We start from the raw sequence: 24,723 nt of genomic DNA, 5'->3' as shown, positions 1-24,723 counted from the left end.
GACCCGAGTCCAGTGGTTCCAACTCCAGATCCTTATTTCTTCTGTATTAGGCTGCTTTCCTGGGGTTCTTCCCAGTACCCCGCTGCCTCCACTTTCTTTTGAAAGTGCCCATTGGCAAGAGTGATCCTTTCTTGTCAAGTCCCTGGGATGTGAGCTGAGGGCATAGTGGAGGGCCAGGCCTCAGCAGGGCTCCAGGAAAGCAGGCAGCAGGCTGGGCTGGACACAGCAGGCTGTCTAGCTATTACCATGACAGTCCCCTGTTCTCTCCAAACAGAGGCTTGCTGGGATTCCAGAACTGGAGAAGGAGGCAAGCTGAAGACTCTACTGCTGTTGATGGGGCTGCAGCTCAGCTGGGAGAGTGGCCGGGCAATCTCGGACAAAGAGCTCCAGGATAAGTGACCTGGCATGCCCTTCTGTCAGGACCCCAGGGGTCAGAGCCCATCTCTGACCTGTACATGAGGTCTGGTTTGCTCTGCCTGGGTCCTTCTCTGAGCTCTCTGTTGCTGGTCAAGGCTCTTTGTGGTCACGTTGGCTTCCAGGCACTTTCAAGTGGACCCCAAGCCCTTTCTGGATCTTGTATCTCATCCGGCTGTTCTCTTCCCCGTCAGCTTGGCCCAGTACCCACACAGCTCCCCCTGAAGCTCCATGAAGCCTGGACCATTGGGGCCTCTCTGGACTTCCCCCTTGAGTTTCCATAATGCTTACTACCTGTGTCTGCCACCTTTCCACCTACAAAACCAGTGCTCTGGGTTCAGGAAAGAGAAAATATCATTCATTAGGAGGGCTTATCATCCTTCAGAGCTCAGCTTTTGGTTCCCCTCTTCTGCTAGGTCCTTCCTGACACCCGTCTTCCCTCTGCTCCACTCTTGTCCTGCGAGCTGACCAACCTCTCAGGGGTAGTAGTTAGAAACCCAAATGTTGAGATCAGAGGTGGGTGGGAGTCTATCTCCGCCCTCCCAGCTGTATAACTGTGGGTGAGTATCTTGATCTCATTATGATTCTTAATCCTCATTTATGCAATGAGGTGAAGGCGGTGTTGAGAGTCTTAGATAAAATGCATGATAAGTATCCAGCGCGGTGCCTGGCCCAGGATAAGCACCAGAGAAGCGTGGGCTATTACTTTTAGTACTTTGGTAACATTGTCTCATTGTATTTGTCAAATGATGTGGTATGTCTGATCAGTCTCCTTGTGGGATGGTGTAATTAAATTAGCTCGGTGTCCCTGTCACCTGACACCATGCATTGGAACAAAGATGAAGTTCAGATGTTTGCTTAAACTGCATTCCAGAAAGGACTGTATCCAAAAGGATACTATTTTATATTTTGATGCTTAAACATCAAATTATGCTTCCAGGATTTTTTTTTTTTTTCCTTGAACATTTTCTTCTGCAGTTAGTTAGGCTGCTCCTCCAGAGCAGGGGGAGACTGGGTTATTTCTCTGGGTGTGTCTGCTCCAGTGTTTGCATTTCTGAGCAGCTGGGTAATTGATTCTCAGGCCCTGGGTCTTTAGTGTGCCCTGGAGATGGAACCTGGAATGGAACCTGTGTCAGAGTGAAGCTGGGACCCTGAAGACTGCTTGCCGGGGGGACCCCAGCCATGGCAGCCCCTAGATCCACTGGCCTTTCTGACCCTTTCAAATGGTTCCAGGATTGTATTCCCAGCACCACCCACTCACATCATCCACCTCTCTACCCTTTTCCTGCAGAAATGTCCACCTAGGGGAGTAAGAATGTGAATAAAGAAATTTAAAATGCCCTCAAGGAGGTGAAACAGATAAAGACCCAAATAGAACAAACCAACGAAGAGCGCAAATTACTGCACAGCTCCCTAGAGGAAACCAAGAAAAAAGAGGTAAGGAAGAGCTCCGTGGCCCCAACCTTGATCCTCTGTGCTGGAGGGAGGGAGTGGCCCTTGCTCCTCCAGGTGCCCTGCCAGGTTGCCATGGTGACCTGCCCTCCTTCCTTCCCCGCTGTGTCATCTGATACCAGGGGCTGTGGTTAACAAATAGGGAAGGTTTATTTGCTTTTGAAAGCTTCAAGAGATAGTTTCGTTACAAGCCTGCTGCCAGATTCATTTCAATAGATTTTTCTAAACCCCGATGGTGTGCAAGCTCCAACGTCGGCTTTGGGTAGGGTCTGTCACTGTCACGGGTTAGAAGGGGGATGGCACCCTACCTTCAGGAAGCTTATCTAGTGTGGGTAATACCTTTGGGGGTATAGCAGGCACACACTGTATTGCCCACGTCTGAGTTCTGGACTACTTTGTAAAGAGACACCTAAGTCCAACAGTGAACATACACAACTAAGCCACTGTCATTCGACAAACAGCTTATTTGTGCTGTGTTCAGTCCCTCAGTTGTGTCCAACTCTTTGAGACCCCATGGACTGTAGCCTGCCAGGCTCCTCTATCCATGGGATTCTCCAGGCAAGAATACTGGAGCATGTGGCCATTTCCTCTTCCAGGGTATCTTTCTGATCCAGGGATCAAACCCACGTCTCTTAAATGTCTCTTGCACTGGCAGGCGTGTTCTTACCATTACCGCCACCTGGGAAGCCCAGCTTATTTAAAAAATCAATAGTCTTTGTCAGGGTATCCTCAAATTCTACTCTGATTGCTACCCTACCCCTAATGACAGAGATGCTGAGATGCAGCCTATGGTCCCTAATGTGTGGGGTGAAATCATTATAAAGACTCAGAGAAGTTCTGTGGTAAAGAAACACATGTAACTTCATTTAACCCAAGTGCTTTCCAAATCCAATTGACCAGGGAATCCACTTATTTTTTTCCTGATAGCTTGGAGCACAATTTCATGATAGCCACTTGCAGAAATGTTGGCCTGGGTGCAGCTCTAACTTTCTCTGAAACTTAATGCCCTTTCTTGGTATGAGTAGAAATTCCCACCATGCTATGAGAAACCTCCTAGACTCCACGGAGAAGTGGCAAGTCTTGTTCTTGAATGTTTGTTTCTCACTGGAATATCGTTTCTCACTGGAGTATCATTTCTCACTGGAATTTGATATTTGACAATCCAGGTTCTATAAAGCACATCATGTTTGGAAAAAGACTTCATGACTTCTCAGTTGAGAAATATGGGAACCGGAAAGAAAGGAATTGCCTGTGACTTGGCCTCATAAAAGGTGTGGTGGCCTTCCCCATTTGGGAGCAAGAGGCAGTGGACACAGACCAGGGGACAGGGGACATGGAGCAGGAGAAGATTTCACATGGCTCCTCCTGGTCAGACATTCCTAGTGCAGCTTCATCTGGGGGTATAGATGGTCTACTTAATTCTTTGAAGAGTAAAACACTTATTTTTCAAGATTTTAATATAGAAAAGCAGAAGAAAAGTTTTTCCATAATCCTTTTACTTTAGGACAATTCCTTAGGTATCTAAGGATACCTACGTTTGATCTATTTCTTACTATTTTTTCTCCTCTGTACTTTTTGGACAGTGGCTGTACTCAAACTCATTAATTTTTTAACATGAGAAATGCTTATTATAATATTTAACACTTATTACAAACATCCTTGGTAATGCTGTCCTAGCTACCATTTGTAGGTAGTACTATTTCCTTAACTTGCACCCTAGTTTTGAACATCTGAGTTAACTCCAGTTTTGTTTTTTTTTTGCCATTTATGAATATTGTAAAAAATATCTTCAGGCATACAGATTTTTCCTTGATTGCAGGAATTCCTTGGGATAGATTCTTGCAGAATTACTGGATCAAATGTCATGGTCATGTTAGAGACTTTTGGTAGCAGGTGTGATTTTGATTTCAGAAACTTACCTATTCCCATGGCATGCTGCAGACTGTGGTTGCCATAGAAAAATAAGATTCAAGGAAGCTTTGGGAGATGATATTTAAATTCCTGAAGTTGAGAGTAGAAAGTGGCGTATTTAGTGAGAAGGGGGAAGTCTTGGGGTAAAGACATTAGGTGCAGCATCAGAGAAAGATGTCTAGATGGTCTCTAGTGGCCAGAAAGGACTAACGAGCAGGATGAAGATGGGAGGATGTTTAAAACCAGATGAGAAGGGACATCCTGGTGGCAAATGTGGGAACTTGTGAGCCAGAGCAGGATGGAAATAAGCACCCCATGTGCCAGGTTGGGCAGAGTTGGGGGTGGGCACCCATGCCTGCTTCAGGAAGGGGAAGCCCATGGTTTCTGTGGCTAAGCTATCCTGTGTCATCCGCCAGAACCCCCTGAATGACACCAGGGATTCTGAAACCGAGCTGAAGGCATCCCAGGGGGTGTGCAATAAGACCATGACGGCCCTCTGGGACGAGTGTAAGCCCTGCCTGAAGCAGATCTGCATGAAGTTCTATGTTCGTGTGTGCAGAAGTGGCTCAGGACTGGTTGGCCGCCAGGTGACAAGGCACCCTGCCTCTTCAGCACAGCATGTCTCCGGCAGGGGAATGAGAACTGAATATGCTTCTTTGATTCTGCACCGAGTTCCAGGTGTGGGGATTTCCCTACCAAGGGGTTCTCCCACACCAGCCGGGTGCCCTGCAGTTCAACTCAAGTCGGACCCCATCTACCTAGAGACAGCATCAGACCCCACAGCTTCAGGGCTCAGTCCCACAAGTCTGCCCCACCACGCCCACCCCCGATTTCAACTGCCAATCATGAGTCCAGGTGGTCACCTGTGCTTCTGACTGGCTGGCTGTAGATTAGAGTGTTCCATGACTGCTTCCTTTTATTGTTGTTGAGTCATTAAGTCGTGTCCAACTCTTTCCAACCCCATGGACTGTAGCCTGACAGGCTCCTCTGTCCATGGGATTTCCCAGGCAAGAATACTGGAGTGAGTTGCCATTTCTTTCTCCCAGGGATCTTCCTGACCCAGGCATCAAACCCATATCTCTTACACTGCAAGTGAATTGCCCCCTTGGGTTCCATTAATTTGTATAAGAAGGCCACAGAACCTGGAAAAACATTTTACATACTAGATAATCAATTTATTATTAAAGGATATAACTTGGGTTATATCTGGACCACTGGGGAAGTTATATATATAACTTCCCCAGTGGTCCAGAGGTTAAGTATCTACCTTGCAGTGCAGGGAACATGAGTTCGAACCCTGGTTGGGGAACTAGGATCCCAAATGCCACAGGGCAGTTAAGCCTGTGTACCACAATGAAAGATCCCGTGTGACACAACTAAGGCCTGACACAACCAGAGATAAATTTTAAAAATCAAAAATAAGTAAAATCATTTTTTAAAAAGCCACCAATAGGTGACTAGCCCATTGGTCATCCATTAAAAAAAGTAATAAAAATAAAAGGGTATAAGTCAAGAACAGCCAGATAGAAGAGACGCCCAGAGAAAGGGATGGGGAGGGGTGGGGAGCCTTTATGTCCTCTCTGAGTCAGCAGGCTCTTGTGTCTCATTGGTGCATGTGTTCATCAACCCAGAAGCTTCCCAAGCCCATCCTTTTGGATTTCATAGAGGCTTTGTTACAGAGGCACGGTTGATTAAATCATTGGCCATTGGTCATTGATTTAATCTCCAGCCTCTTTCCCCTCCCTAGAAATCAGGGGCTGGGGCTAAAAGTTCTAACCCTTTAATCATGCAGTTGGCTCTCCTATCAATCAGCCCCCATCCTTCAGATCAGATCAGATCAGTCGCTCAGTCGTGTCCGACTCTTTGCGGCCCCATGAATCGCAGCACGCCAGGCCTCCCTGTCCATCACCAACTCCCGGAGTTCACTCAGACTCATGTCCATCGAGTCAGTGATGCCATCCAGCCATCTCATCCTCTGTCATCCCCTTCTCCTCTTGCCCCCAATCCCTCCCAGCATCAGAGTCTTTTCCAATGAGTCAGCTCTTCTCATGAGGTGGCCAAAGTACTGGAGTTTCAGCTTTAGCATCATTCCTTCCAAAGAAATCCCAGGGCTGATCTCCTTCAGAATGGACTGGTTGGATCTCCTTGCAGTCCAAGGGACTCTCAAGAGTCTTCTCCAACACCACAGTTCAAAAGCATCAATTCTTCGGCGCTCAGCCTTCTTCACAGTCCAACTCTCACATCCATACATGACCACAGGAAAAACCATAGCCTTGACTAGACAGACCTTTGTTGGCAAAGTAATGTCTCTGCTTTTGAATATGCTATCTAGGTTGGTCATAACTTTCCTTCCAAGGAGTAAGCATCTTTTAATTTCATGGCTGCAGTCACCATCTGCAGTGATTTTGGAGCCCAGAAAAATAAAGTCTGACACTGTTTCCCCATCTATTTCCCATGAAGTGATGGGACTGGATGCCATGATCTTAGTTTTCTGAATGTTGAGCTTTAAGCCAACTTTTTCACTCTCCACTTTCACCTTCATCAAGAGGCTTTTTAGTTCCTCTTCACTTTCTGCCATAAGGGTGGTGTCATCTGCATATCTGAGGTTATTGGTATTTCTCCTGGCAATCTTGATTCCAGCTTGATTCCAATCTTCTTCCAGTCCAGCGTTTCTCATGATGTACTCTGCATATAAGTTAAATAAACAGGGTGACAATATACAGCCTTGACCTACTCCTTTTCCTATTTGGAACCAATCTGTTGTTCCATGTCCAGTTCTAACTGTTGCTTCCTGACCTGTGTACAAATTTCTCAAGAGGCAGATCAGGTGGTCTGGTATTCCCATCTCTTTCAGAATTTTCCACAGTTTATTGTGATCCACACAGTCAAAGGCTTTGGCATAGTCAATAAAGCAGAAATAGATGTTTTTCTGGAACTCTCTTGCTTTTTCCATGATCCAGCGGATGTTGGCAATTTGATCTCTGGTTCCTCTGCCTTTTCTAAAACCAACTTGAACATCAGGAAGTTCAGAAACTTTCAAAAAGTTACTTCCCTAACATAACAAAGACAGCTTGATTGCTCTTATCACGGGAAATTCCAAGAGATTTAGGACCTCCTTGTCAGGAACCAGACCATATATATGTTTCTTGTGATAAATCACAGTATCACAGCTTCATTTCACATGCCATTTGCAACTGATTAGTTCTGGCTGCATTGGAGCCCAGGGTGTCGTGATCTATTGGTAATGTCTGCTATGAGTGAGAATAGCTCAGCTGTTTGTGGCTATAACCTTAGGGTCTGGTAGAGACTGGGCACACAGTGAGTATCTTTTGAATGAATGAACTCTAACATGGACATGAAAAGCCAAAACTTTTAGAAGTGTCTTCTTTCAGTGAATCAGTAGACACTGGTTGGCCAACCCCATCTCCTAAATGCTACAGTTTGACTGGCACTGGGGCTTGGCTTGTAATGGATTGGAAATACAGGAGGGTATTGGCTTGAATGGGCCTCCCTGGTGGCTCAGTGGTGAAGAACCCGCCTTCCAGTGCAGGAGACATGGGTTCAATCCCTGGGTCAGGAAGATCCCCTGGATAAGGAAATGGCAACCTACTCCAGTATTCTTGCCTGGAGAATCCTATGGACAGCAGGAACCTGGTGGGCTACAGTCCATGGGGTCACAAAAGAGTCAGACATGACTTAGCGGCTAAATGACAAATTGACTTGAATAAGCATTTACTGCATATCGTAAGGTCGGGGGTGGGGCGCCCTGTGTTATAAGGAGGTTCCAAGGTGAATCTTACTCCTGCTTTCAAGGGGCTTGCTGCCTGGCGAGGGGGAGAGAAATGAGCCAGACAGAATGCAGAGCAAAACAGGTTATAATGCCAAAGAGAAGTATGGACAGATCAGAAAATGTGGAGGTGGGAGAGGTGTCAACAGGTGGAAATGGTGAGAGGGAGGCCATACCCAGCTCAGGGGGCCCTGTGAACCACCTCCTGGTCCTGCTGCAGGGAGTCCCACTGCTGACCCAAGCCTGTGTCTTTCTGCAGGCAGACAGCCAGATGCCAATCTGCTCTGCCTGCAGAACCATCTCAAAGGGCCAGACAGTGGTATGGAAGGGCTCAGAGAGATGGGGTGGCCCATGTTGCTCCGTGTGACTTCCCTTGTGTGTCCCCAGAAAACAATGACCGCACCCTGTGCAAGGAGATCCGCCACAACTCCACGGGATGCCTGTGGATGAAGGAGCAGTGCGAGAAGTGCCAGGAGATCTTGGAAGTGGGTGAGTCAGAGACCCCCTGGTCTCCTGTGTCCTCAGGTTCCCAGCACCTCACTGGGGCTGCCTTCAGGGCGTCAAGCGGATGGGAGTTCAAATGGCAACTCTGCTACCTTCCAGTTGTGGCTCTTGGTGGGAGAGGGGTCCTTTGCTTGGTTCTGCCTGGATCCCCATCTGGGGTCGAGGGTTAGGATGCAGAGTCGTCCCCAGTGTTGGGAGACAGAATACAAAGTATTGGGTTGGCCAAAAAGTTTATTCAGGTTTTTCCATAACATCTTGTGGAAAAACCTGAAGAACTTTATGGCCAACCCAATACTTACCGCATCAGTTCATGGTTAACAGGCTGACTGTAGGAGGGGCAGCCGTGCTTTCTAAAAAGCTGTCATCCTGTGACTTCCTCCAGTTAGTCTGTCCCCAAGGGCCAAACCCAGTAGACATCCTCATTTTGGACTGCAGACGATGAAAATTTAGACTATATATTGTTGTTAACTGTTGTTTTGTCACTAAGTCGTGTCCAACTCTTTGCAACCCTGCAGACTATATAGCCCGCCAGGCTCCTCTGTCCGTGGGATTTCCAAGACGAGAATACTGCAGTGGATTGCCGTGTCCTACTCCAAGGGATCTTCCCGACCCAGGGATCGAATTCGAGTCTCCTGCATTGGCAGGCGGATTCTTTACCACTGAGCCATCGAGGAAACCCTTTGACAGTGTGAACTCCGTTAAACTCTTGCCAAGTGTTTGTTACTGAACACTCTTCTTCTACACACTTAATATTTGCTCTGCTCCCTTGGATAACTGGGGTGGCTACTTATCTTACAGAGGAGGAGACTGAGTTAGAGAAGGTTCAGTGACCTGCTTAGGATTACAGCACACCCTCCTGTGGGGTGTTTGGAGTGTGTTCCCCACCGGTGCTGCTGTGTTCTCTGCCCTGAACATACAGGACTCTCCTTGTGGTACCTGCACTTCCTGGCCACCTTCCCTATGGTTGGTTGGTCCCTGAGGCAAAGGAAATAGCTCTCTTCTGCTGTTGCTCTTTGTTTTATCTGGGGAACTGAATTCTTCCTACTTGGAAGTAACAGCTATAAAAGCAGAGACACACGTCCTGACTCACAGAAGTTTATGCTTGGAAGGAAAGAGTTAATTATCCCCACCCCCCACCCCAAGTGGATCGATCCTGTGACTTTGATCTTACTTAATTCTTTTGCGTGCCTGGGCAGGCCTTCAGAGTCTGGTTAAATATTCCTAATCTCAGTGCTGTGATTTTAGAAGCCACTGCAAAAGTACAAGTGCTATATGAGGCTGATCTATGAAGAAGTGAGGTGAGTCCACAAGCACGCCTCTTGAGTTTAGCCCATAAAATATCATAGCTAGGAAACCGTAAATCACACAGTACCTCGCAGTGAGAAAGTCATCTTAGGGCCAGAAGAAGAGACCTACCGATGCCCAAGCTCAGATTGGTGCCCCTGGTACTGATCTTTAGGTCACTGATCACAATTCCTGAAATGCTGGTTTTCTTTTCTACACTGAGGAAGATTTATGACTTCTTATCTAAAGTGCTTGCAACCTTTGGAGCGTGTGCTGCCTGGGACCTCCAGACTGAACTTTTGCAATTTCCATTCTCCTGGCATTTTGGACCAGATCATTCTTTTTTTTTTTTTTTTTATGGTAGGTTTCATCAGTTTTTAATATTTATTTAAAAAATATTTATTTATGTATTTGGCTGCTTAGGGTCTTAGCTGTGGCCTGCGTGACCCTCACTGTGTCATGTATTGCAGTGGGTGGGTTCAGTTGTTGCCGCGTGCAATGTGGGATCCTAGTTCCCCAGTCAGAGATCAAACCCATGACCCTGCATTGCAAGGCAGATTCTCAACCACTGGACCCCAGGGAAGTCCCTAGACCAGATCATTCTCTGTGATGGCGGCTGCCCTGTGCACTCTAAGGTGTTTCACAGCATCTCTGGCCTCCAGTAACCTCCCATCCCCTACCCTGCCAGTTGTGACAACCAGAAGTGTTTTCAGACCTTGTCAAATATCCATGGGGACAGCACTGTCCCAGGTGAGAGCCACAGCTTTAGACTTCATCCCGGTTCTCAATGACTGTCCTTATTTTCAATGACTCTCTGGCACAAAGAGTTAAGGTTAGTCATTTTACATATTTCTCAACCCAGGTTATTGTTCATAATCCTATGTCTTGCTCCACCTGATGTTTTATTTTAATTTAATAGAAATGATTAAAGGGCTTCCCTCATAGCTCAGTCGGTAAAGAATCTGCCTGCAACTCAGGAGACCCCGGTTCTATTCCTCAGTCAGGAAGATCCCCTGCAGAAGGGCATGGCAATTCACTCCACTATTCTTGCCTGGAGAATCCCATGGACAGAGGAACCTGGTGGGCTACATACAGTCCATAAGGTTGAAAAGAGTTTCACATGACTTAGTGACTAAACCTAAACCAATAGAAATGATTACAACCAGCATGATGAAGCATGCAAAGAACTCCTCCTTTTCCCTGACTTGCTTGAGTTTCATGTGCTCTTTTGGGGATATTTTTCAACAATTAAGGGAGAGAAAAACAGTAGTTTTTAAAGAGAGAGCTCATTGTTTTCAACCCCTGTCTACCTGACCACCTGCAGTGGGTGGGGTGGGGGGGAGTGGGGGGACCAAAAGCAATGAACTTCCCTACTCTCTGGTGAGCTTGGCAGCCAGCCACACTGGGCAGATGGGCAAATCTGGACCCCCTCACTTCCTGTGTGCTTGTGATCCGAGGATCCTGGCTGGCTCTTCTGCTAGCCAGGTTCTTGGGGCCAGAATTTCCAACTCTGTATATACAGGCAAACTTGGAGAACTTTGCAGAGCCACAGACTCAATAGGAAGAGCCCAAGTTTAGGAGTTAAAGTCTTAAGTTCACCATCCTGACCTCCCAAATAATTCATCCTATGACTTTAGGCAAATGATTTAGCTCTGTGCTCCTCAGTTTCATGGATGGACGTCAGAATACATCAGACTATTAGAGATCACCACTACCCAGAGCGTTTGGTGATGCCTGGGGCATAGCAGTACCACACAAATGGCAGCTACAGGTAATATCCACCATTTCCGGAAATGACTCCTGGGGGGACAGGGGCAGCAAGAGGAGCTCCTGGTCTTTGCACACGGAGCCCTGAAATCCATGCTTCTTGAGGTGTGGACAATGCCCCTCCTTGCCAATCTCCAGGGAGGCAGGATCTTGCACCCAAAGAGAAATCAGTGATGTTACTGAAACAATTTAGTTCAGCTGACACTGTCTCCCAGAGCAAGACTTTTTTGATGAAGATAGTATGTGCTGATTCACACTCAGGGCGAGCTCTCTGCTTTGTCTTGGACTGACAGCGAACACATGGTGGAAAGACGGTGCTCAGAGTAGCTCTGCCTTAGGTACTGGCTGTGTGACCCAATTGCCATTTGTCTTCATCCCTGTTGAGCTCTCCCTTCACATTCCTGTCATTTATTTGTGTTCTTTCCATCTCTGGGCAGACTGTTCTGCCAGCAACCCGACTCAGACGCTGCTGCGTGAGCAGCTGAATGAGTCCCTGCAGCTGGCGAAGTTCAGCAGGCTGTACGACCAGCTGCTCCAGTCCTACCAGCAGAAGCTGCTCAACACGTTGGCCCTGCTCAAGCAGCTGAATGAGCAGTTCACCTGGGTGTCCCAACTGGCCAACCTCACGCAGAACGATGACCAGTACCATCTGCAAGTCTCCATGGTTAGCCCGTGCTGGCCACACGTGGCAGCTGCACTCATGGTGCGGTCTGGAGGTCGCATGGTCCTCCCCAGGGGGTGAAACGGGATCAACATGTTCACGGGGGCATGTCTGCTTTGATGGAGCACTTGTCCTACTGCAGGAAGCAAACACTCAGGCACAGTGGTGCACGGAGACCTCATTGCCTGATGAGGCGGAGTGTCACGATCCTATTTTACTGGCGAGGTTCAACACCTTACCCAGCATCTCCTATCTGAGGGGTGATCACCCAGGTGTTTGAACCTGTTTGCCTGGCTACAGAGCTCTTTCTGGAGAGCTGCCCTGTCCCACGTAGGATGCCTCATGAACTGGCTTATTGTTCTCCTCCAGTGATGAGCAGCATCTCTCTAGTACCGGGAAACATTTCTTTTTCTCTCCCTGATTCCCCTTCTACCACTGTCTGGCTGGCTGCTGCCCAAAGGAAGCATGGCAGCTCGGAAACCATGTTTTACTTGGTGGGGCTCCCCCTGGGCTGGTCCTTCGTGGAAGGCATTTACCTCCCAAAAGTAGTGTCTCTGAGGGCATTTCCGTTCACCAAGTTGTATAGTTGTGGAGGTTAGGGAAAAGCAAAGGGGTCCACAGATCCGAATGAAGCCTTACTTTAGTTGCCAGCTGAGTCTGGGTTGACCGTCTTCCCCACCCCCTTGTTACCTTTTCTCCTTCCAAGTGAATGCTCCAACCCCAGCGTTCCATCTGGCCTCACCAAGGTGGCTGTGAAGCTCTTCAACTCCTTCCCCATCACCGTGACGGTCCCGCAGGAAGTCTCCAGTCCTAACTTTATGGAGAATGCGGTGGAGAAAGCACTGCAGCAATACCGCCAGAAGAGCCCGTGAGTGTGCGCCCCCCAGCCCCACCTTGGGCCCTCTGGGGCGAACAGCTCCCTGGGGGTCCAAAACACAGGGCAGAAGCATCACTGGAGCTACAGCCAGAGCCCACGCGGGAAGTTGGGAAGCTACTCGGAATTTTTTTCTTTCTTTGGAGGATGTTCTTTCTGGGTTGATGAGAATCAAAGTGTTGGTTGCTGCTTCTCAGTGATTATCAGCCCTCACCTTCCCCTCCCCTGTTTCCTTTTCAGGGAGGAGTGAGGCGTGAAAGTTGCTTTTCTAAGTATGGGGGCATCTGCACCCACTTGCCCCTGAGATGAGCTTCAGGCCCCTCTAGAGAGTTCTGCACATCACCAGGTGACCAGGCCTGGGCTCGAGGCCCTCCTGACCCCACCAGCCTCTCTTTCCTCTGAACTCTGAAACGCACTGATGCCTGCGTTTGCTGATCACCAGAGGAGCTTGCTCACATGCCACTAACTCAATAAACTGCCTTGTAATCTGAATGCTTTGCTGTGTCCTCTTTTTTTTTTTTTTTTAATTTTTTTGGCTGCGCCCTGAGGCATGTGGGATCGACACTGTTGTTGTTGATTAGTTGCTCAGTCTCTATTGATCCCTATTACGACCTATGTACTGTAGCCCACCAGGCTCCTCTGTCCGTGGAATTCTCCAGGCAAGAATATTGGAGTGACTAACCATTCCCTTCTCCTGGGGATCTTCCTGACCCAGGGATCAAACCCACATCTCCTGCACTGGCAGGCGGGTTCTTTACCGCTGAGCCACCAGGGAAGCCCCTTTTAGTTCACTGACTAGGGATCCAACCCACACTCCCGGCATTGCAAGTGTGGCGTCTTAACCACTGGGCCACCGGGGAAGTCCTGGTGTGCCCTCCTTAGGCTGGTTGTTTTGTTTGTTTTAACCCCCGAAGGTCTTCATTTGAATGTGGGAAAAAAAGAGAAAAGAAAAACCAATGGCTAAGATGGTATAGTCTCATATAGTTGAGAATAAAAGGAGTGGGATGATGAAGTTGGTCCAGTTCAAGGATGTCCTGCTTTTAGGAAGAGACGTGCTCAGCAGCCAGCTAAAGCGTTTCTGAAAAATGAACCTTTTCCATTTTCTTATAAAGTGGATACGTACTATGATTGGGGTGAGGATGATCTCCCGAAGGAATACATTGAAAATTAGGGTGCGTAAGGGGTAAAAATAAGGCATATTGGTTATTTTGATACATAATTGATATTTTCCTTCTGGAAAATGTACTCCTCCCCAAAAAACAAAATTTTCTTTTAGTTATGAGAGCTTAGAATCCTTGTGAAACCTTGACTGTGGCATTGCTTGTTTACTGTCTGTTCTATACTACCTTTATATCTTTCCCCCAACCTTAAGAATTTCTCCTCTGCCTGGGTTTTTCCTGATAACTATTCACCCCTCTGGGCTTCTCAGGTGCCTCAGTGGTAGAGAATCCACCTGCAATGCAGGAGTCACTAGTTCAATCCCTGGGTTGGGATAAACAGGAGAGGGTGAGATGTATGGAAAGAGTACCATGGAAGCTTACATTACCATATGTAAAATAGATAGCAACGGGAATTTGCTGTATGGCTCAGGAAACTCAAACAGGGGCTCTGTGTCAACCTTAGAGGGGTGGGATGGGGCGGGAGATGGGGGGAGTTTCAAACGAGGGGGGATATATGTATACCCATGGCTGATTCATGTTGAGGTTTGACAGAAAAATAACAAAATTTAAAAATTAAAAAAATTTCACCCCTCTGAAATATAGCTGGTCTGCAGTACCCCCAGATTGCCAGCAGGTGGCACTGACGAACTGCAATACTTCTCTCCACATTAAGAAGCCTTTCCATTTATAAATCTTCTCTAAAGAATCCTGTTTATCAAATATACATCAAAGGGAAATGAAAACCATCTGGATGCACTCCAGGTCTGTAACAAAATCCACATGTAAATTAAAAGCTTAAAATATTCTTAGTTTACTATTCCTTTTCTCTCTTAAGTTATAGGCACCCTTGCCACACAGACGACAATGTTTATTAGCTTATGTCCATAGAAGTTAGTACTTTAGTATTGCTATCAAGGAAATTCAGAGGAAGGTAAGTGTGTGTGACTCACTTAAAGATATACATTAATTAGGGTTATGGTTCAGAAGACATTTGCTAAAATGACCATAATTGTAAATTATATATTACATTAATGTCACTACATTTCACAAGTTATTTTCTGTCTTCCACTATGCTGCTGGATGTTGGAAGTCACTATACCCAGTTGTTGCTTCTTTTTATGCAACTCCCTTTAAATTCTAGACTTGCCCCTTAAAAGACAGAGACTAGGACTTCCCTGGTGGTCCAGTGGTTAAGAATTTGTCTGCCAATGTGGGGAACATGGGTTTGATCCCTGGTCCGGGAAGATTCTGCATGCCATGGGGCAGCTAAGCCTATACACCACAACTACTGAGCCCATGCGCCTAGAACCTGTGCTCTGCAACAAGAGAAGCCACCACGATTAAAAACTCATGCACCACAACTGCTTGCCCTAACTAGAGAAAGCCCACATGCAGCAATGAAGACCCTGCGCAGCCAAAAATACTACCTGATGCAAAGAGCCGACTCATTGGAAAAAAATACTACCTGATGCTGGGAAAGACTGAGGGCAGGAGGAGAGGGGGGCAACAGAGGATGAGATGGTTGGATGGCATCACCGACTCAATGGACATGAATTTGAGCGAAATCTGGGAGATAGTGAAGGATGGGGAAGCCTGGCATGCTGCAGTCCATGGGATTCGAAAGTAGACACAACTGAGCAACTGAACAACAATAAAAGCCCCCCAAAAGAGAGAGAGCCTGAAGCTGACTCTGAGTTTCATCGGATGCCCCTTTCCCCTTTCTGTTTCCCTCTTTGCACAGTGACCTGGTTTGAGGGTCCTTGGATGTCCCTCCATCCCTGATAGAAATCCCAACCCGAGGCCCCAGAAAGCCCTGAGGCAGAAGATGAAGTCACCAAGGTACTCGATGAGACAGGGTGGGGATCTTCCAGCTGGGGGTCTGTGGATAATGGGCCCTTGGTTTCTAGCTTCTAGGATCCTTGTGGCAGAGAGGGAGCAGGGCTTGATGTTCTGAGAAGAGAGGGCTTGACCTCTGCTTAGTGGAGGTGGGGGCGGGGTGCGGAATCACGAACCCTGCTGTCAGCCTCTGCATCGCCACTTGACTGTCTTCTGCCAGAAACCTATGATTGGATATCGTCTCTGATGACCATGATGTGAAATGACACCAGAGTTGTGCAGTGTGCAGCCTGGGCAACTGTTACCAGGAACCCTGGACCAACCACAATTCTCTAATCCCTGGGCCAATTATTTTGTGTGATCCCATCAGTTCCCCACAGTTACCCTCAGGGCAGTGGTTATTTCCCCCACAGCATAAAAGCTGCCCGGGGTGGTGGGGGGAGCTTTCACTTGAGAAGTGCCTAGAGGGAAGAAGACCCTGCCCCAGTTCCTTGTGGCCCACAGAGGCTATAGAAGGAGACCCCGGGTTGCCGCCCTACCCTGTGAAGTAGCAGGGAATAGGGGAGTGGTGGGAGCCAAGAAGCCCCCCAAAAGTATGCAGAGAGCGAGAGCGTGCCACCAAGTGGTGGAGGTGGGGATGACAGTCACTCAGCTCAGGACTCCCCAGGCTCCTGGCATCGTCTCTCCTGGGGTTACACGGTCACGGAGTCACAGTGACAGGATTAGAAGAAAGTGGTCAACACATAACTGAGCCTTTGGTCGCCCTGAGGGGGCTGGAGACTCGGACTGCTGGCAGGGGCCTATGGAGGACACAGGTGCCAAGTTTAAGGCCTACCCAGGGGCACCGTTGACCTGTCTGTGATGAGAAGAGACCAACTGGCAGTAGCAGCCTAGGTCAACAGACCAAGCAAGACCCCACCCCGCCTCAGAGGAGCTTGACCAGGAGCGAGGAGGACGAGGGAGGCGTGTCCAGCGTGGGACACGCCCCCTCCCTACTCTGCTCCGGTTCTCAGAACATGAGGAGCGCAGCCTGTGGGCCCCGCACCTCCTGCACCCCTCCTCCTCTGATGGGGGAGAGAAAGAGCCTGGCTTTGCACGGGAGAGTGACGTTCCAAAGTAAATGGATCCTTTTATTACCTGTGAGATGTTCAGGAAGTAAAACAATCTGCTGTAGCTGTTATCAAGTGACGAGAACAGTGGTCAGAATGAATAAAATTTCTTCTTGTGTGTGCCTCCGAAGGAATGGAAACTCCACAATAAACAGATTCCCAGAGTCGCAACTACAGTTGAGCCAGAGCTTCAGACAGGAAGTGGACCGAGGAGCGGTAATTGCAAGTGTGGGTGTAGACATAATGTGTGTGCTCAGTTGCTCGGTCGTGTCCTACCCTTTGTAGCCCCATGGACTGTAGCCTGCCAGGCTTCCGTTCATGGGATTCTTCAGGCAAGAATACTGGAGTGGGTTGCTGTGCCCTCCTCCTCCAGGCGATCTTCCCAACTCAGGGACTAAACGTGTGTCTCTTATGTCTCCTGCGTTGGCAGGTGAGTTCTTTACCACTGTTGCCACCTGGGAAGCATAGAGATAATAAGAACCATTTATTTGCAGAAATGCAGAATTGGCAACAAACCCAAGTCTGACTCTGGGGTCCGAGGCCCCTGCCCCAGGGGGCATTTGCCCCCTGGTGTTTTCTCACTGTGACAGAATGGCTTGGCAAACCCAGGAAGTATCAGTATTGAATAGATCTAAAGACAACTCGAGGACTCAGGTCTGCAGAATATTTATTCATAAAACTGACAACTGCCAAATCAGTCAGTAAGAAAGCAAGGAAATGCTGGGCCACAGGGAACAAATTTACCAGGTTAATAATGGACTCTTTGTTTGCCTCTGAGATATCTCAGCCCCCCAGGCACAATCCTCCCAGATGGTGAAATTGATCTTGGTGGGGTAGGGGTGGGCAATAACAGTGACTCCTGCCCCACCCCCACCATCTTACTCACTAATGGTCAACACTTGCCTTCAGCCTGGTCAAGTCTGCTGCAAGGTTGGGGAGAGGGAGTCAGGCTACATACAGGAGAGGGAGACAAGTCAGCACATTTCTTGCCCTCACTTCTTGCCTCGGGGCTTCCCAGGTGGCATGAGTGGTAAAGAACCCATCTGCCAAGGCAGGAGGCTTAAAAGATGAGGGTTCGGTCCCTGAGTCGGGAAGATCTCCTGGAGGAGGGCATGGCAATCCACTCCAGTATTCTTGCCTAGAAAATCCCATGGACAGAGGAGCCTGGCGGGCTAGGTCCAGGGAGTCGCAAAGAGTCAAACATGACTGAAGCGACTTAGCATGCACGTTGCCTCCAATATCAAAGGAATAAAGACAGTGATCTTCAACTGATACCAGATGTTCTACAATCTCCTCTTGATCTCCAGACACTTTGGTGCCCAATTCAATAAAAAAGAGCACTTGACCCAGTTTGACTGCCAAGCAGGCATGTCACTCAGCAGTGGAGGTGACAGGTGAACCACATACTCCAGCCTCACATCCATGAAGAGACTTTTGCCTTCTTTGTGAAGGACTTTGTGTATGTGGACAACATCACAGAGATGCCCTGACAGCATTAAAGGAAGATATTCATCCCCCAAATTCAAGCCTGCACCCCTACCACCAGCCTGGAATGAACAAGGCATCATTCTTTAAAACAATGTCCTGCGATTATCCAGAGCCCAACAAAACATTCTCTTACTCCGTGTATGTAAAAGTATCCATTTGTGTGTGTCAAAAATTAAAACTAACCAAAAGTTTGATAATTTTCTTTGGGAACTTTCTGGAAATGGCTGGGTCTCTCTTGACTCTGTCACATGGAGAAGAAACCAGGGTGGAGATGAAGATAAGCCAAGCTTGGGTATTTCATGCAGCTTTACTCAGGCACTGCCTTGTATTCATCACCTTTAGTTCATGGGTTCCTCAAGGAACTATTTTTCATAGCTATTTATCCACTTTCCACTGCCCCATTCTTGTAGCTCCTGCTTTTGGCCTCATTTTTATGTGTGGCGCTAGTGGTAAAGAACCTGCCTGCCAATGCAGAAGATATAAGAGACACAGGTTCAATCCCTGGGTCAGAAAGATCCCCTGAAGTAGGAAATGGCGATCCACTCCAGTATTCTTGCTTGGAGAATCCCATGAACAGAGGACCCTGGCAGGCTACAGTCCATGCGGTCGCAAAGAGTCAGACATGACTGAACACACACAGAGACCTATGGGTAAGATCTTCCTGGTAGGGGACCCAGCGCCACCCCTTCTAAATTTATTTCCTTTTTTTTTAAAGACTCACCTGTTCTTTAATTTTTGGCCGGTTCAGTTCAGTTCAGTCGCTCAGTCGTGTCCGACTCTTTGTGATCCCATGAACTGCAGCACGCCAGGCCTCTCTGTCCATCACCAACTCTCAGAGTCCACCCAAACCCATGTCCATTGAGTCAGTGATGCCATCCAACCATCTCATTCTCTGGCGTCCCTTTCTCCTCCTGCCTTCAATCTCCAAATGCCCAAAACTCCCAAATCAGGAAACCTGTAACCTTGCTCACAGATGAGAATGGACAACAGCAGAAGCTACTGTGTAGAGCCTGGGCTTTGTGTTTAGCTGTTTGTATCTGTCATCTCCAACACTCCTGTGTGGTGTCATTATCCCTGCTTTGTAGTGAAACCAAGAGAGCTTATAGAACTGAGTCCAAAGATGTACATAAGCCCTCCCCCAGTGACAGGAAAACCATCTGAAGGGAAAGTGACACTGAAGTGTAAAAAAATCACCATCTTGGTATAAACAGTAATTAATTATAATAAATTTTGACTCAGAAATTGCTGAAGAACAGGATCTAAGAATATTTACTGGTAAAAGATAGGTGTTCAAAGAGGACCTATCTTCCATCATTGCCTTTAATAATTAAATGCTTGCTACTTATAAATTCAGTGACTTTAACAAATTCTTATTCTACACAGATATAGGCAGGTTTGTGTTATCTAACTGCAAATCTAATTAGGTTTGAAATCCTAAAAGTAGAACATTTAAGCTAAATGATAACTTTCCTAACACTTTTTTCAGAGTTTTTTTTTTTTTTTTTTCTTTTACAATGGCACCTCGTGGGAGACTGGTTAACAATGTGCAACTTTAGAATCACCACTGATTTTCTCTGTTCGTGTGTGTGTGTGTGTGTGCACGCGTGTGTGCTGTGCCACATGGCTTGTGGGATTCAGCTTGTGGGATCGTAGTTCCCTGACTAGGGATTGGATCCATGGCCCTGGCAGTGAAAGACTGGAGTCCTAACCACTGGACTGCCAGGGAATTGCCTGTTTTTTTCAGTTTTGAAAACCTAGATAGGTGATGAATATAGTTAACCCTGAGTGAAACATAAGCGGACACTGGAACAACTCTTCACCTGCTCCCCTCCCCCAGTATAGGTCTATGAGCCCGTCCTTTTGAAGAACAGCAATCCCTGTTTTCCCCAGAGGCTTTCAATACTAAAAACACTGATGGCTGAACTTGCATCTTTAAAGACGTAGTTCAGGATTTGGGCGTTTCTGGAACCATAACTTTAACCCAGCCTTCCATAACAGTCTTTTTACTTTCTAGTACAGAACATGACACTGCAACAACGGCAATGAACCGCTTCAGCTTTTTCACTTCTGCAGAGGCTAAAACAACTTCCCCATCATACAAAGGGGCTGGAAAGTTAATTTTCTGGGAAAGAAATACACAGCCTGGCCCCGGCATTTTAGTACCGAGGAAAGCTGAAGTAGTCCATTGATCAAAACTTCATGGACAATTGTCTTTCTAAATCTAGTGAGTTTTGCAAATCTTTGTCTAAGTGCAAAGGGTTGACATCCCCTGTTAATTCTGAGAAAGTGGCTACGTCCCTCTGTGTGAAGGCCCTATTGAGTTCAGCCCAGTCTCCGACTCTGGGGTGTGTGTGCTCTAAGGGCTGCCTGTTTGGTACTGATTGGCTCAGGCAGATTCTCCTGTGAAGCCAACCCCACCAAAGGCGATGGCTGGATATTACTGGGAGCGTCTTCAGCACTCTCAAATTCCATCGACGGGAGCTTTTGGGCTGCTTCAGTCTCCAAACATTATGCTGGCACCAAAAAGTACTTTTGAGAGTAAGGAATATTTTCTCAAATTGAAGACTACTCAATTTTAGTTCCCTACTATTGCCAGATAATGCAAGGAGAAGTGGAGAAATCTGAATCACTCTGAAAGCACAGTTCTTGCCTTTATAGGATCCTAACAGGGTCAGAGAGCTCCACAATTTGACAAGACCACTGCTGCATATCCTTAGGATGGCTGACAGGGTCTTCTCTTCATAGGTCAGAACGTCCAAGGGTAACGCAGCATCAACCTCACCAAACAGGTTCTTCAGGTCTGAAATAAGCAGCTGTTTGAATTGTGCAGCATTCAGTCCAATCCCACAATCTTGAAATTCTAGGCGGACTTTCATGTAGTGGTACTCAGAGGGATGTTTGTAAACTCTTCTTTTCTATGTGGCAGCTGAGGCTGGCATCTTTTTCCAGTGCTGATCACATCTATATTGAGTCAAGAGGGTTTTGGGCACTTGAAGTCGTTTTCAACTTTTTTTTGACTAACTTCTGCCACTGATTTCTCCCCTACCTGGGGCCAGGCACATGCGCTCTGCGTATGTGGTCTCAGTCCTCTCGGCCGCCCTGTGCGACTGAGACCGCGTTGTAGAGAGAGGCCTGGGATGGTTCATGGCCCAGCCTTGCCTTAGTTGGTGGCATCCGTGGCCAGAGCGGGAGGTACCCAAGGCTGCTCCTTGCTGCCCGCCACCCTTCTGTTTTCATTTTTTACTTTTTTATTATTTTATTTATTTGACTGGACCGGATTTCACTGTGGCAGGCAGGATCTATTTCCTTGATCAGGGATAGAACCCAGGGCCTCTGCTTTAGGAGCAGGGAGTCTTAACCACTGGACCACCAGGGATGTCCTCCACCCCTTCTCAATTTGAAACCTACTTTTGCAGGGAGGAATCTGTTCCCTCTTGCCCACCCCCATCCTCCAGGGTTTTCTCCCTTTTCTGAGGCCCTTCTGGTAGCTTCAGAGTTTGAGACTAGCCAGCTTCACGCTTTTAGGGTCAGTCTTGCTTGCCTTCTTGTATGCTCAGTTGTGTCTGACTCTTTGCGACCCCATGGATTGTAGCCCACCAGGCTTCTCTGTCCTTGGGATTCTCCAGGCAAGAATACTGGGATGCGTTGTCATTTCCTTCACCAGGGCATCTCCCCAACCCAGGGGTAAAACCTGAGTCTCCTGCATTGGCAGGCAGATTCTTTACCACTGAGCCACTTGGAAAGCCTTTTAGGTTCAGAGAGGGAGGCTTTGTTCCTCTTGAGCCTGCACCTCGCAGGATCCCGACAGCTGCCATCAGGGGGCGCCATGAGCCCCTGTTCCAGGGCTGACAGTGGATGCTGACCTTGAGAAGGACCAGAGCTTTGCTGTGGCTCCGCAGATGCTGGGCTTTGCTGCACTGCCCCCTCCTGTCAGCTGACCCACACATTCCCTTGTCTATCTTCCAGTCCGAGCCCCTGCAGGTGGCCAGGTTGACTTGGCCGGTTTGGGGTTATCCCCATGCAGAGACACCTGCAAGTGAAGTGAGGGGGCATCTGTCTTGGTTTTTTAAATGTCCCACATCTTTGCATTTGGGGAAGCTTTCTGATCAGTGGTGCATCCTTCTGGGACCCTCAGAGGTCACCTGGAACCCTCCTTTTCTCTGCTGTGCACCTGTAGGGTACGGGGGCCAGGCGGCCACTGGAGGGGAGAAGCTGCCCACAGTCCACTCACTCCACTTGGTGAAATTTGCATGTTACTTTTCGGCTGGTGACTCCTTACCCCAAATTCAACTTTGAGAGCCGCTCACAACCCAACAACTCTGATGCTGTACTATGACTGAGCTTCACACTGGCCCAGGAGGACTTTTCCTCATCCTTCCAGCCTACTTCAAAGATGCTGCCGACGATCACTGTTTACTGTTAGAAGCACAGGTTCTGAATCTCAGCACCCACGATTTTCCAAGTCCCCTGAGGTGAGGACAGTGTTTGCCACTGGGGCACAATATGACCCAAGGCTTGGGCCTGAGGACAGCACTGGGAGAGAGGGGAAGCCAGCCAGTGGGAATCTGGACCAGCAATGGCCAGCAGGAGGTGAAGGAGGAGAGAAGAGGTGGATCTGAAGCAGCGGTGGCTTCAGGAGCACTTTATGGCCTCAGTACACACTCAGTCTCAAAAGGACTCTGCAATGAGGATTTGGGGGGCGGGGAATGACCTTCAGGCTTTAAAAGGCCTCAAATCAAAGGAAGACTAAATTATAATTCATCAAAAGCCTGATCTAGGAAGGGGCCTTGGGTTCTCTGGTAGTTAGAAAGTCTGTTTCCAGAATATTCTTTGACCTCAGCATTCCAGGAGTTGACGTTTAACTGAATCTCAGGGTTTTGGACTTAAGCCATTGCACTGGGTATTCCTTAAAGCCTGCACCTGTCCCCTTGGGGTTCATGAAAGGGGCCATAAAACACACAGCAAACGTGGCACTCCTGCCTAGGGCGGAAATGCCATCTAAAAATTTGGAAAATAAAACACTGCTCAAAAGTTTAAAACACAATCACATAATGGAATAGAATACAAAATTCACAGATTTTAAACATTTAATTCAAGCTATTGAAAATATGGGTTTTGAGATGTACCTTGATTGAAATATTTAGGGGCACTGTCTTTCCTAAATTGCTGTGCGACATTGAACAAGTTTCCTCAACTCTCTGAGACTTGGTTTTCTCATCTGTACAACAGGGAGTGACTTGGACTCCACCTTTTCCTGAGCCTCAGGGTTTAGTCCACCACGCTTTTCTTTGTATTAACGTCACCAGTCTATCTCTTTCCTTATATATCAGCCAGCTCCTCCAGAGAAATAGAACCAGTGTACATGTTTATGTTAGACTGATGTCAAGGAGCTGGCTCAAGTCTGACAGTTGTAGGGCAGCCCCAAGGGCTGGAAACTCAGCCAGCAGCTCTTGAAATAGAATTTATTCTTCTCTTAGAGATGTCAACTTTTGTTTTGAAGCCTTTCCTAATGTTGCATGAAGCCCATGTGCATTGTTATTGTTTGGTTGCCAAGTCGTGTCTGACTCTTTGCGACCCCGTGGACTGCAGCACGCCAGGCTCCCCTGTCCCCCACTGTCTCACTGGAGCTTGCTCAGATTCATGTCCATTGAGTTGGTGATGCTATCTAACCATCTCATCCTCTGCCGCCCCCTTCTCCTTTTGCCTTCAATCTTTAGCATCTGGGTCTTTTCCAATGAGTCGGCTCTTTGCATTAGGTAGACAAGCAGTGGAGCTTCAGCATCAGTACATAATTGAGGGTAATTTCCTTTAAATTAACTCACTGTAGATGCTCAGTGCTTCCACAAAATACCTTCAGAACAACCCCTAGGTTAGTGTTTGATGAAATGATTCAGACTGTTGTCCAGTAAGGTGACATGTGCCTACCAGCTATGCCTGGTGGTGGGGAGCAGGGCTGGTTTCATGGGTTAGCTCAGCCAGTGCTGTGCTTAGAAGGTCCCTGTGCTTTTTAATTGTATATTTTAGTTTTGGGTTGTGCCATGCAGCATGTGGGATCTTAGTTCCTTAACCAGGGATCCAACCCATGGTGCCTGCACTGGAGTATGGGGTCTTAACCACTGGGCCAGCAGGAATGTCCCAGAAGGCCCTTGTGCTTGGTTGAATGCTCTGTTGTCACTCTCTTGAAATTTGTGTTTTAATTGAAGTATAGTTGTCTTCTTGAAATTCTTCATCATCTTGCACTGGGCCCTGTGATTCACATAGCCTGTCCTACTGAAGGTGCAGTTTTTGCCCTTGAAACCATGGCCTCAGATCTTGAACCAGTCTCTCTGGGGAAGTTGAGTCCATGGGGACTGACCAGGTCTCCGTGGCTGTGCCAATTCCCTGACACTTCATCACACACTCCCTGGCTTGGCTATTTAATGTCCTATGAATGTTAGTCTTGCTTCCCTGAATTAGAATATACATTGCTCTACTTT

At 47.7% G+C, this 24,723-nt stretch overlaps 1 protein-coding gene and 1 pseudogene across 1 annotated transcript; one reads left to right on the top strand and one right to left on the bottom strand.

The window, feature by feature from the left end:
- Positions 1 to 1,748: 1,748 nt before the first annotated feature.
- On the top strand, positions 1,749 to 13,146 carry LOC102393597 (clusterin). The gene is made up of 4 exons (XM_044940182.2): positions 1,749 to 1,851; positions 7,952 to 8,053; positions 11,557 to 12,648; positions 12,895 to 13,146. The coding sequence occupies exons 2-3, from the start codon at positions 8,011 to 8,013 to the stop codon at positions 11,859 to 11,861; spliced, it is 348 nt and encodes a 115-aa protein (XP_044796117.2). The 5' UTR covers positions 1,749 to 1,851; positions 7,952 to 8,010; the 3' UTR covers positions 11,862 to 12,648; positions 12,895 to 13,146.
- Positions 13,147 to 20,192: 7,046 nt separating this feature from the next.
- On the bottom strand, positions 20,193 to 21,186 carry LOC102393916 (annotated as a pseudogene).
- Positions 21,187 to 24,723: the final 3,537 nt, after the last annotated feature.

This window comes from Bubalus bubalis, chromosome 3 (assembly GCF_019923935.1).
Source record: "Bubalus bubalis isolate 160015118507 breed Murrah chromosome 3, NDDB_SH_1, whole genome shotgun sequence".
Classification (NCBI taxonomy): Eukaryota; Metazoa; Chordata; class Mammalia; order Artiodactyla; family Bovidae; genus Bubalus; species Bubalus bubalis.
The sequence above is the reverse complement of the archived record's forward strand: the minus strand, read 5'-3'. Positions and strand labels throughout refer to the sequence as shown.